The sequence below is a fragment of the Pyxicephalus adspersus genome, chromosome 4 (assembly GCF_032062135.1).
Source record: "Pyxicephalus adspersus chromosome 4, UCB_Pads_2.0, whole genome shotgun sequence".
Lineage (NCBI taxonomy): Eukaryota > Metazoa > Chordata > Amphibia > Anura > Pyxicephalidae > Pyxicephalus > Pyxicephalus adspersus.
In genome coordinates this window covers 113,411,462-113,423,990 of record NC_092861.1, presented here as the reverse complement: position 1 = coordinate 113,423,990, position 12,529 = coordinate 113,411,462, and the positions used below count along the sequence as shown (strand labels likewise).

Sequence of the window (12,529 nt, the reverse complement as noted above, 5' to 3'; positions counted from 1 at the left end):
TTTATAAAATGGCATGTACCCAGTCATTCTTTGTATTTGATATTTGATTTGATAAAATTATCTGCATGTCACAATAACATATTAGTGGGGTTGATATACTAAAGGAGCTTAGGTTGTTCACTTAGCAAAATGAATTATTATTCTGCAAGGCATAACTTACTTCTGTGAGTAAATGGAGTATTCATTGCAAAGTTAAATTTCACAGTTAAGGTTATACCCACTGCCTAGAGAGCTAGGAAAATGATGGGTCAGTAGAGCACTGAAAAGGTCTTCCTTATGTTTAACACTCCCGTAAGCATATTATATTAATAATATCATTATTAATATACCTACACTGCCCACCTACACAGCAATAGAGCCTAAATTGCTAACAGTGCTACTCCTTACCCCACCAGTGTGCCATGCTGTGCATGAAATTATGGAAAGCAAATATAACAAAGGATTTAGGTAAGTATACAAGGTTTTTTTTAAAAACTGAATTTTGGTAAATACATAATCAAATTATTTACATCCTCCTGGATTCAGATCTCACATAAAGTATTTGTTTATAAGCAAGTAATGAAGGCATTCTTCTTGAGTGAAACAAGTGCTTTCACAATCTTAGTGGGTGGATTACAATCATGTTTTCAGCCTCTTAATCTGATGTAAATTGATGTAGAGTATTTTTATCTTGGACATAAGTGGCTTTTTATACATCAAGAAAAATGTTTCTAGGATCACTTTGCTAAAAGAATAATTCTACAGCATTTTACATACTAATCCAAAGAACTGAATGCTTCAAAATCCTTGACCTTCTACTACAGGTTTAGTCTGAATGTTAATCCATGACGTGAAGCCGCAATATTTTCTGTAAGTAGATCATGTAGTACAATCCGAACGTTTTTGATGTTTTTCATGCTAAGGGTTGGTTCACCTGTTCATGTTTTAACATGTATACACTTTTGATGTTAATTTATTAGAGAAAGTACCACGTGTATTCAAATGCAGGTAATGTACTTCAGTTTCAACAATTGAAAGGTGTGATAAATGCTTCTTATGTACTATTTAACATGGATCAATTCTCCTGTATGACAGATGAGTAAATGCAGCATACATTATATAAAACCCCATGGTATTAACTCTGCTACCCAAAATGCTTTATATAAATGCCGGATACAAAAACACATGGCATTGGATGAGTACACTACCACTATGAATATAATGGTTAAGATCTCATCATGTATTTTCTGTTCAGTTTCACAATTATATGCATCATATCATATTGCTAGTGACAGAATGAAATGACAAATCTGTTCTATTTCAAATGTGGATTCTGCTGCATTAAACTAGTAGTGATGGCTCCAAAGCAGAACGGTGTGAAACAGTAAATACTAGTATACTGGGCCAGATTTAAGAAAGCTCTCTAAGGCTGGAGAGGATACACATTCATCAGTGAAGCTGGTTGATCCAGCAAACCTGGAATAGGTTTCTTTAAAGTACTTTGCCATTTGCTAGCAAATGTTTTGAATCCTGGACCAAATCTATTCCAGGGTTGTTGGATTACCAAACTTCTCGGATGAAAGTGTATTCTCCCCAGCCTTGGAGACCTTTAATAAATCAATCCCATTAACCGGGTGTGAGCAAAACACTTAGGCAACAGTACAGTCGACTTGTTGTTTGTACATTGCTCCAAACAACATGGACATTGGGGGATAACATATTGAGGTTTATTTACTAAAGGAATTTTGGGCTGTTTACTAAGCAAGTTAACATGGAGCCTCAATACCAGGCAATTTTGCACATTTGTCTTGTCACTGGAACAAACTGATTTAAGATAGCATTAGCTAATATTATAAGGTAGAACTCAGGATTTTAGCAACCTATATATGAATCATAGCTCTTATGGCTGTTATGGGTCACAATTGCAGCTCGTCAATTATATTAAAAAATCCTTATGACTATTTTCTAGCTACTACAATTTGTAATACATTTATAAATTATAACGCTGGAGCATGGACAAGTCTAAAAATGTACAAAGTGTTTGTGAGCTGCTCATTGTTTTCACTATAGAGTTATGCTGAGCACAAAGCAGCACAATCAGTACTGACAAAAATAAATTCTTGAATACAGAAGAGCACCCAGCCAGTAACTGTTCTTTCAGTATGGCCAGGATGAATTTCTGCAATGTCAGGTTTAATTCATCCAGAGCAGCTCAGACAATATGTGAAGAGACAAGTAAAGTCAGGGCAGGCAGGGAGCTCTCAAAGCAAATTTTTTATTTATTTAAAGAATATGTTTTATGATCTTGCTCTCCACTCTGCTCATAGATAAACATAGCTGTAATTCATTACGTATGGGCAAATGTAAATGGCAGATTACTTCATCAATTTACTATCCCCAGCCAGATGTCTTGAATGGATAGTCTTCTAGACTGGGGTTAATTTAAAAATGAATAGATCATCCCACAGGTTAAAAGTAACAGATTTCAAAGCATTAGTTGCATTACAGTCCACAAGGACCAGGATTCTCAATCATTTTTAGGAATCTAAATGAGCAGTAAGGAGGTTTATACTAAGTAGGGAGTGATTTACTTGATAAAATACCACTGTCTGAACTGTATTTCTTTTTTTCTGCATGGGAGGGGCATTCACAACATGTCAATAACCAGTAAAAGATTACTTCCATTTAGTGTTATATGCATTCAGGGTGCTATATTACATCCAGACATGGTCTGGTGTTTGGGCTTACTTGTTTACTAAAACAAGACTCATCTTAAAGTGAACGGGTCATTGTTGAAAAACTACTTCTGCTTGAGGTACATGAAGAAAATGTTATATATATGTCACAAAGGCTCAATATATAAATTCTTCTCTCTCTTTTTCAGTGAAGTTCCAAGACTCTCTGCTTATAATTAGGGATCTAGCTCATGTCACATACATATTTGGGTCTAACCCTTCCCCACACTATCCGACATTCAGTTTTAAAATTTGAAATGAACAAAGCATGCGGTGCTCAACCCAGAAATTATTTTAAGCTGAGCGGGAAGAAATTGTAGGCAGGTGACAGCCCCTGTATTTTGACCCAACTTATCGGTAATGACCCAAAAACAGGCAAGTGGTTACTGAAAAGTGCCAGGTGGTGCACCCAGCTAAACGGGGCTGGGGAGAACCCTGGCATGGTGGTATATGCATACTTTAACAACATTTCTAAAATGAAGTAACCTGTAATAAGCTTTCAGATCTTGGGCATAAAATATATACTCAAATATAAACCAGGGCATTTATTTTTACACACAGGAAAATGCTTTAACTCAAATATTTATCTTAATAACGATCTTTTGTGCATTATTGTGTGCGTCACATAAAGTGTGCAACAAACTCATGTTCTTTGTCTCTGGCGGTGGGAGTTTGATACTTTAAATGAAGACACAGCATTATCTACTAGTGTTACTTGGGTAAAAAAACTGAGATTTTTTTTCTAATGGCGTTTTGAAGGGGGTAAAAGGGGGGGAGTTTATACAGTAATTAATTTTGAGTAATATTACTCTGATCATTGATTGAAGCAGTCTTTGTGAGCTAGCCATATGTGTGATACTAAAGGCAGACCTATATTACTTCATACATAGAACTGTTGCTGCCTCTAATAAACAGTCATAGTCTTACATACTGTATAAACTCAGGTTAGTTTTACCAATTGGAAATTATGTTGCCTAATATAGGGGAGTCCTATGATGTAGATTTCTCTTTAAATTGTAAACTGGCATCTAAAGAAACAATCGTTAATTTATATTTTTTGTGACAGAGAAGCTAAAGTAAGAGCTGCATGCATTTAGGCTTTAAGCGTACCTAAACTCAGAAATTTCACTTTACTTAGGGTAGACAATTTTTTTATATAAGGTAAAAATTCTGTTGTTTGTTTTTTTTTTTTTTTTGAATGGAACACCCTTTTAAAAAAAAAATGGTACAGCACAGCCCCTTAGTTCTCGATCACCCTAATGGGAGCACAAAGCCTGCCAGGATACCTACGTCCCGCATCCCGGGAGGCTCTTGGGTGCTCCTTCTGCGCATGCCCGAGCATTTAGATCGGCAAGTTTTTTTTCCATCCCACATCACCCGATCTAGGGCCTGGGTCAGGTGACATAGGAAGAATAACTCGAAAGAAGAGGAGAAGATGGCGGTGCCCGAGACACCAGCTCGGAGACAGATGCCGGGATGACGGGAGACCCGATGCAAAACACCTCCGGATGGAACGGACTGCCCTGCGGGTTTGAAGGTAAGTGGATTTTTTTTAAGGCACTTTTCAGTTTAGTTCCTCTTTAAGTATTATATATCTCTGACGCATAACATCATACGGAGGAAATTAAGCACTTTAGTCACCCTAAATAAACCATGACACTAAAAATAATGATATAACGTCAACCCCCAAAAGGTTTAGTATCCCTATAATTAATTTTCTCTGCATTCAGTCAAGTGATGTGAGAATTTACACAATAGGGCCTTCTTAACCTAAGACCAAGTCTTAAAGCCTCTATACCAACCAGACAATGTCCCAAGGGAAAAATATTAAGATAATTATTTTTTTTGTGAAGCCTGAGAAAAATGTCACAAGGGATCAAATCACACTAAAGTAATTAGAAAGTAAAATATAACAAAAAATGTGTTTCAAATTAGCTCAACTTTCTCTTTTAGAGGCTGCATGAAAAAGAGATCATACATGTGAGAAGTAATTAGCTAATTTACTGTGATACAAAAACTTAACTGAATTTTTGCTCAGGATGCGGTCAGATGATGTCTTATGACTCTAGAAACTATACATGCTATTTCTTGCAGCCAGTGTCTCAAGAAAGGAATTTTATAGAACATTCTATATTTTTTAAACATAGATTATTCAGCTTCTTTGTGACTCTTTTTACAACCCGTTCACAACCAAAGGAATGCTTATGCCAATACCAAGTTATTCTAAATGCATACTAAAATATTATATAATTTTTAAGAACACTTTTTTTATTATTATATGCCCACATCAGGAGCCATACAGTCTAGCCAGCATCATCAGTGATTAGGGAAAAAAAAAGAGGTAGAAATTCTACACTTGTGACATAAAAAAAGAGAAATAATTTAATGTATGATTCTACCAATGGTGTCCGACAAAAAAAAGTGGATAACAGTTTATCTAATAAAGAATCATTTTATACAAAGTTAAAAAATCAATTTTCCAAAAACAATTTTGTCAGAACATTTAAGCCACCCTACACTTGACTTGATTTTGTTTTTCCATCAAAAGCTAACAGGGAGTTCCTGGTTCTTTGAGCTTGCCATGGCCATGATATTCACATGCGCATGTATACTTTGATATAAGTGGTCATTGTATTTTTATTTTCTATTCATTTGATAATGTGTAGTATTGACAATTTTATTCTTTGAATGATTCTGGATAATTTTGGGAGGTAAAATGTCAACTATGACACAAACAGCAATATACCTCACTGTTATCTTCCGTGCTAAATACATACGTGATTAGAAATTCTTTTTTGTGGAGTTTACTTAAAGAAACCTCCCTAATAATTGTATACAGATTAAAAGAAAACAAAAGACAAAGAAAAAATTGTAACATAAGAACTTAAAGAATACCTACTTGGTAAGGGTAGAGGGTCACACCATTAGTTCTTGACAAAGACCAAGAACCATCAAGATACTGATGAGCTTGAATGGCTACTGAATTTAAGATGTTGCCATTATTTGGGCTTGTGGCCATCTGGAGGCTGACTTTGGCTTGATGTGAAGGAGACCCATTCTTCTTATCTTGCCCATTGGCAAGCCCAAGACTATTAGGTTTTCCGCTGTGCTTACTAGCCACATATCCAGGGTAACTGGGTGTGGTATAAGGGTTTGGCATGTAAACCCAGTCTCTTGGCTGAAGGCTCCCCATGTGCCTTGGGCCCACAAGGGCTGGAATATTAGAATGTCCTGAAGGAGATCCAGGTGATGCCGCATCATAGTGTTCGACATTAGCGGACTGTTCCAGTGTTGTCACCATCTGGATAGCTTCCTGTTTTAGCTGGTTTAGGTGAGTAGCACATATGTCACAGCGGTTGTCTTTCTCATTCCAGGACTTTCGGATTGTGTTTGGTACTTGTAATTTGTCGTGTATGCCAGAAGTGATTGACGGGTCCTGCAAAAGTAAAAACAGGAAACATGAACAAAGTCACAAAATAAAACCATGCAATTTTACTGATAAAATGCCAGGATAAAGTGTATTTTAATTACACACACATAAATATACAAATATTTAGAAAATGGTACAATTTATTTGATTGCAAAATTTACCTTTTGATTGCAATATATTCTTGTAACACAGTTACACCTCTGATGCTTCAACTTATTCTAATGTTACTAAAGTAAAAGACATCTCAAAGAACTTATTTTTATGTTAGCTCCTTGCTCCATGTAAAAAGGGTTTTAGCTGGAGAATTATACATGCCAGAATTCTGAAAAGTAAAACTAATAACAAAAACCCTTGTATATTGTATTGTCAATTCCGTAACTATGCTATTATGTATATAAAATTATTATAGTAGACAATAACTTAGTAGACAAAAATATATATATATATTTTTATTCGATTACCATCAGTTTATATATATATATATATATATATATATATATCACTCAAAACAGCAGGCTATAGGTGGCCCACTAAGGATAATCAGCAAGCTAATGCTTACTTAAGTTTCCAACTGGGATGTTAGTTGAATGAATGCTGACAGGCCAGCGAAGGTTTCAGCTCAGTAACTGTGTGGTCTAAAGAGTTCTAAGATTACATACCTCTATAAATATTTCCCAACACCAAAAACAACAACATGAATAAGGACAAGGGTAGAATACTTTACACTGTAGTTGATAACCCTTGGTAAATCCACAGACTACAAGATGTTGTGGTTACATGTATCATTTGTGTATATCTGTATTATTTGTAATAACTGATCAGATAAATGGTTATAGTACTATACATAGGTCAAAGTATACCTGAGTCAGTCTGTAAATCTAATTGAAAATAGTTTCCTTTACAGAATATACTTGTCAATGTTTTTTGGTTTTTTAATGTAAAACATTTACTCTCCTGCAGAATAGGAAAGTGTTACAAACTCTAATAAATTTATTTTGTTGTCTAACACCTGTCAGAAGGACTTCACCTCACTCCCTATGTGTTCACTTGGATAGGCAGTGAAGAGAAAACTCTCCAATATAGACAAAGATTGCAGTGAAAAAAAGAGGTGAATCAGGCACCTGCAAATCTGTCCATTATCGATTAAATCTCTTTGCAGGCAAACAAATTTGTTAACTTCTACAGGTTACTAACAGGAATGAAAAACAAGAACAGGTCATCTGGTTGTAGAAGCAGCAACCATAGCCTTCAATTTGTTTCCACTGAAAATAATTTCTTCTACATTTATCTGTGCACATATAAACACATAAAATAAATGCATGATTAGCAAGGTCTGGGGCACTTTTCCCAATATATAGATACCGTATTATAAAGTCTTTAGGAATGACTTTGGAGTAATAAAGGACAAGCGATCCCTAATATGAGCTGCCAGGCCCCCACCGCAGCAGCAAAAGGAGTTTAGGCCCCCCATCTGCTTATCAGTGTGGTGCTTGGGGAAGACAGAGTTGAGACATCACATTACACTTGCCTTATCTTTGTCTGGAGCAGGCTACTGAGGAGGAGCGCTTGTAACAAGTTTCTGACAAGTCTTTTGTTGCAACATATGCTGCTTTTGGACAAAGATAACCACAGCTCATTTTCCATGTTAATCTTTGTTATTAAAACAGGTTATGGAAGACAAAGAAATGTTTATGTTGCCAAGTGCAGAACATGTAATAAGCAATGGGCCAAGTATATCAGTACAGTCTGTCTACTGGAGTTGTACAATGGTATATAAAAATATGTAATAAAAATATACACAGTGAGCCATTTAAATTTAATCTCTAAAATTATTTAAAAATATAGTATTTGTTGCTGCTTGTTCGGATTTTGAAATGAAAAATGATGAAATTAGTCTGAATTAGGCGCGCCTTTTAATTATACTGTTAAAACTCTGTTTACAGTACAATGAGTCATTAGTGTCCACAAGTATGGATTTGTGAGCATTGTAACCACAATGCTGCACATGTACTGCACAATGCAAACCATTAAAGGTTTTCTGTTAGTTACTGACATTGCAATTTTCAAATGTAAAGAAAAATGTAATTGTTGTATAATTGGCTCCAAAAGATTGGCAATGCTGACCTGTAAGTGGTGGTTTACCCTGCAAAACACAACCAGAATATAATTCTCTGCAATATAGGACAGCAGCAAACATGTGTTGTATTAGTATTTATTAAGCAGCTATTACTTTTGTATGTTTTTATCAAGGTTCCTGGTCATCATGAGATAGAGCTAGAGAAGACACTATCACTTCTAACTCATGAGGACACTACCACTTGTAAATCTTGAATTTCCAATTTTTAAAACTGGGCCTTCCCTATATTTAAGAAGCGAAAACGAGCTTTAGTGAGATTTGAAACAGATTAAAATGCCTCTAGGACCACAAAATGTTTTATGGTCTAATATCAGAACCAGTATTGTGTTCCCTAATCACCATATATGTTGTGGATTGGTAACAAAAATAAAAAAAATAATAAGACATTCATCTTACAGGTAATTACCAACATTCTATACAGGGATAAGGCAGGTATAATTCTACTTTTACCCTTTAGTGATACCATTTTCCTCTACTATATTTTTGTTCTACCAAAACAACTCTACCTGCAATTTTTCTAAGTTTAGGTATGCTTTAGCCTACTCTGAGAGAAATATTGAGGCTGCCATTGCTGACCTTTATTCTGAAAACATAGGTTGCCTAGCTGTCACCTTGACCTTCTGACGATATTATGGAGGCACTGAACAGGAACTAGTACACACACCAGGAGAGTCAAAGAAATGTCATAACCTGTATGTTTGTTCTTGTTGAGAAGTTAGCATTAGTAGACTCCATGTTTCCCCTAAGAAAGGTTCTCCCTGAGCACCGAGTACAAATAAACTACAAAACCAACAAAGAATTTTTAGCCCCCTGGCTAACAGTCTGCTCTGTGTCTGTTCAGGCTGCTACAGGCTTCCCCCAGGACTAACAGAACTGCTAAAATGGGATCACTCCATCAGTTCCCAAACAGTATTTATTGATATAACACCGAGAGGAATATGACCACCTGTTAATACTAACAAAGCCTGCATAAAAAAAGTTTGCATTATGATCTTCTAACAACATAAAAACGTGTGTCCAAGTAAACACGGAAAGGCAGTTAATGGGATAATAAGACAGTTATTAAAGCTTCTTTGGCCATACTGTTTCCTGTAGAAACAGATGACTGTAGGATTGGTGGTAAAATTGACAGTTCTATGTCAGTGACACAATATAATAGTTGTTTGACCTTTAAATTCTTCTGAAACAGACAAGTTCTCAGGAGTCACAGCAAAGCAATTTGTGCCCGGTGCTCTAATTGACATACCAGATTACAATTTATGTATCCAAGCTTTAATAATTAATCCTTTATGTATTTCCAATAGTCTCTGTCTACATGAGTATTTGTTATGTGATTACCATGGTAAACAGACTCTACAGGACATGGCTATAGAGGGAGAAGACCAGGTTCTAACATGTGAACATTATCTATTGTGTGGTGCTAGTTATTTCACAGCAAATAAATCATGCTTCCATTCTAATATGTAATATGTAATGAATCAAGTGCATATCCACTTAAAGTCCATATCAAGAAAGGGAAGGAAAAGAACCCCTATCTGGATTTCATTTGCTGATATTCTCTTACTTACAGAAATGACCACTAAGGTTTCACCAGACAGGACAAAAGGTAATAATATCTCCAACAGTCACAACGGACTAAATAAAAACTGACGGAGGTTCTACCCATTCCCCTCCATACTCTCTCACAGGATCCTCATACAGATCTCCAAATCACTACAAGAGAGATTAGAAGAAACTGGTTAGTGCTACACTTAAGCACAAGAAGACTGACACGTACAGAAGTTTTACATTTCCACTGCATTTCAGAAGACATATATGTGAATGTTGTGATGTCCATCAGCACTGGCAACAGAAAATGTAACATTTAGTCTTTCACAGGTCAAAGTTTCCTAAGCAAATGTACTACTATTCAGGGTTGTGTTAAATAAATAGGGACATTTTTAATTACTGTAAAGGAAAGCAGTTCAAAACAGAAATAATTCAAAACTTTGCTGAAGCCTTCTAGCAATGGGGTTGGCATATGTTCATATAGCCCGTAGTGTATACATGTCAAGTGACTTGTCACTTTTTAGTTATGAGTCTGTGTTGACCAGCAGATTTCTGTCAAACTAGTGTGAAGTAGCCCTTCATTGCTAATTACACATTTACCCTTGTCACCGTTTTCTCACTCTTAATGTCACCTTGACTGACAGACATAAAACTTATCCAGGTTTTAAATTGGAAGATGAATGTCTTGGGTGTGGGCTTAAAAAAAGGCAAATACATTGAAGTAGCAAAGCTATTCCCCTCTATCTCAGCAGTCCTGTCAGACTGTGGTGAAACTGTCCATGTTGTATAAGTTAAAGCTCATCTCTAGGAAAAGACATTAATGCTTATGTACTAGTTAAAGCTGCACGATAACAGGGTGATTGGCCTCCATATAACCCTATTGAGGTCTTGAAATAGTTCACACTGATGTAACTATGTACAAGTAATCCAATCTGTAGGCATTTTTTTGAAAAATGTGGCAGTAATTATCTGCCAAATGAAGTTGCTAGGGTCATTAATGTTAGTGAATTATGGAATGGATGGACGCTTGTTATTTATCTAAGTTGTTTTTCCATCCGTAATTATTAGAATTAAATCTAAATTCCAGGCAGATATTTGAAAACAAAATTTAGTTAAGCTAATTACTTGTGAAAAAAAAAAATTAAATGTATTTTCAATGTAGCTAATGTAAGCTTTTGAATGTGTATGTATATTAGTCTCCTGTATTCCCGTGTACAAAAGGACATAGAGGGAAGCTCAGTGCCATAAAGCAATTAGGCTGTGTTCTTTGCATGCGTGCTGACAATTACCTTGCTGAGAGAAAGACAAGAGGACATTGACCCTATGAGTGGGCTGCTGCTCCTTTACTGTCCAATCTAGGACCAAGGAAAATAAGGTGTCTAAAGCTTAGTTACCTAGAACAATGAGATCCTGTAATTTCTATCAGGGCTGTGTACATCTCATGACTTCTTGGACATGATAAATCCTTTGCTAGGTGAAACACTATTCACATATCTATTTTGGTTGTTCATTTAACTGTTTGCTTTGGTTTGATTTAACAGTATAAGAATTCTTAAAAATAGGTTATTCTTGATAAGCTTTTGTTTTTTGTTTTTTTTTAATCTAACCACCAAATATTACTATGAGAAATAACATAGTGTTAAACTAGTTTGGTAAAGAATGACCAATCTCATTTGGCTTTTGGCAGATTTTAAAGTAATGTATAAGCATAAATGAGCCTAAATGAGTTAAGAATATTAATTTGAATATACATGCTCTTAGAATGGCTTAAAGTGGACCTAAACATTTACCTTACATAAAGGGGAGACAATTATTTTGGAGGCGGGGAGTGGGTGTCAAAAAAAAAAAAAAGTAAAGCCCCTCATCCTCTGTCTTTATCGCCTTTATCATCTTTATAAATGGGGAAAAAGAAAATGTTATGCGTGTGCAGTGAGATTGGCAATCTTTTTTTTTCACTATCTATGTATTGTAAAGTGATCACAGGTTCAGCATATTTATTATTTACTTATTTGCTGAGCTAAGAAACATCATTAAGCTCCTTAAGTAAATCTACGATTAAGAAAGTTTTCTCCATTAAGTCATCTCTGTTGTTACATGTCACATCCTTTCTAAATGGAAATCAAATGACAGTTTGTTTTAATATCTTAGTATAACTGTATCATTAACGTTGACTGTTAACTACATTTTGACAGTGTTCATAATAATATATGGAAATACTTTTTGCTGAGAGATGTATTTCTTTGTGATCCCTCCAGCCAGTCATAGCTTCTCAAGCTTTTAGGCAGTATTTTTTGAAAGACTAGCTAATGCTCCCACGGACCACATTTTGGCTAAACAATAACGTTAAATAAATTATCCCGATGATAAATGTTTAAAGTTCACTTAATTACCTTCAATGAATGCCCTTGTAAAGCCATCCATCACTTGTAAATCAAAGATATATTTCATAAACAGTGTACTAGCTCTGGCAAGGCCCTACCCCCGTACAGTCTATTTTTAGTTTCTCGTTTTCGTGGGAGATGGCTTTGTGTCATTGACTTTCATGGTTTGACTTCTTCGTTTTCTTAAAAATGTGTAAAAGACCTACACAGCAGAGAATCCCTGATGCTTTCAGGCATATTTGTAAAGTGGAAACCGATCTGCAGGCGATTTGCATGCTGTCCACTATGTTTATGCAGTATATAATTGTTCATCTTGTAC

General features: G+C 35.5%; 1 protein-coding gene across 1 annotated transcript in view; it reads right to left on the bottom strand.

The window, feature by feature from the left end:
- Window positions 1-12,529, bottom strand: part of KIF26B (kinesin family member 26B) — a 215,765-nt gene that overhangs the window by 130,925 nt on the left and 72,311 nt on the right. The window contains exon 3 of the mRNA XM_072409327.1: window positions 5,614-6,150. Within this exon, the coding sequence (XP_072265428.1) occupies window positions 5,614-6,150 (537 nt within the window). The remainder of the gene's footprint in view (window positions 1-5,613; window positions 6,151-12,529) is intronic.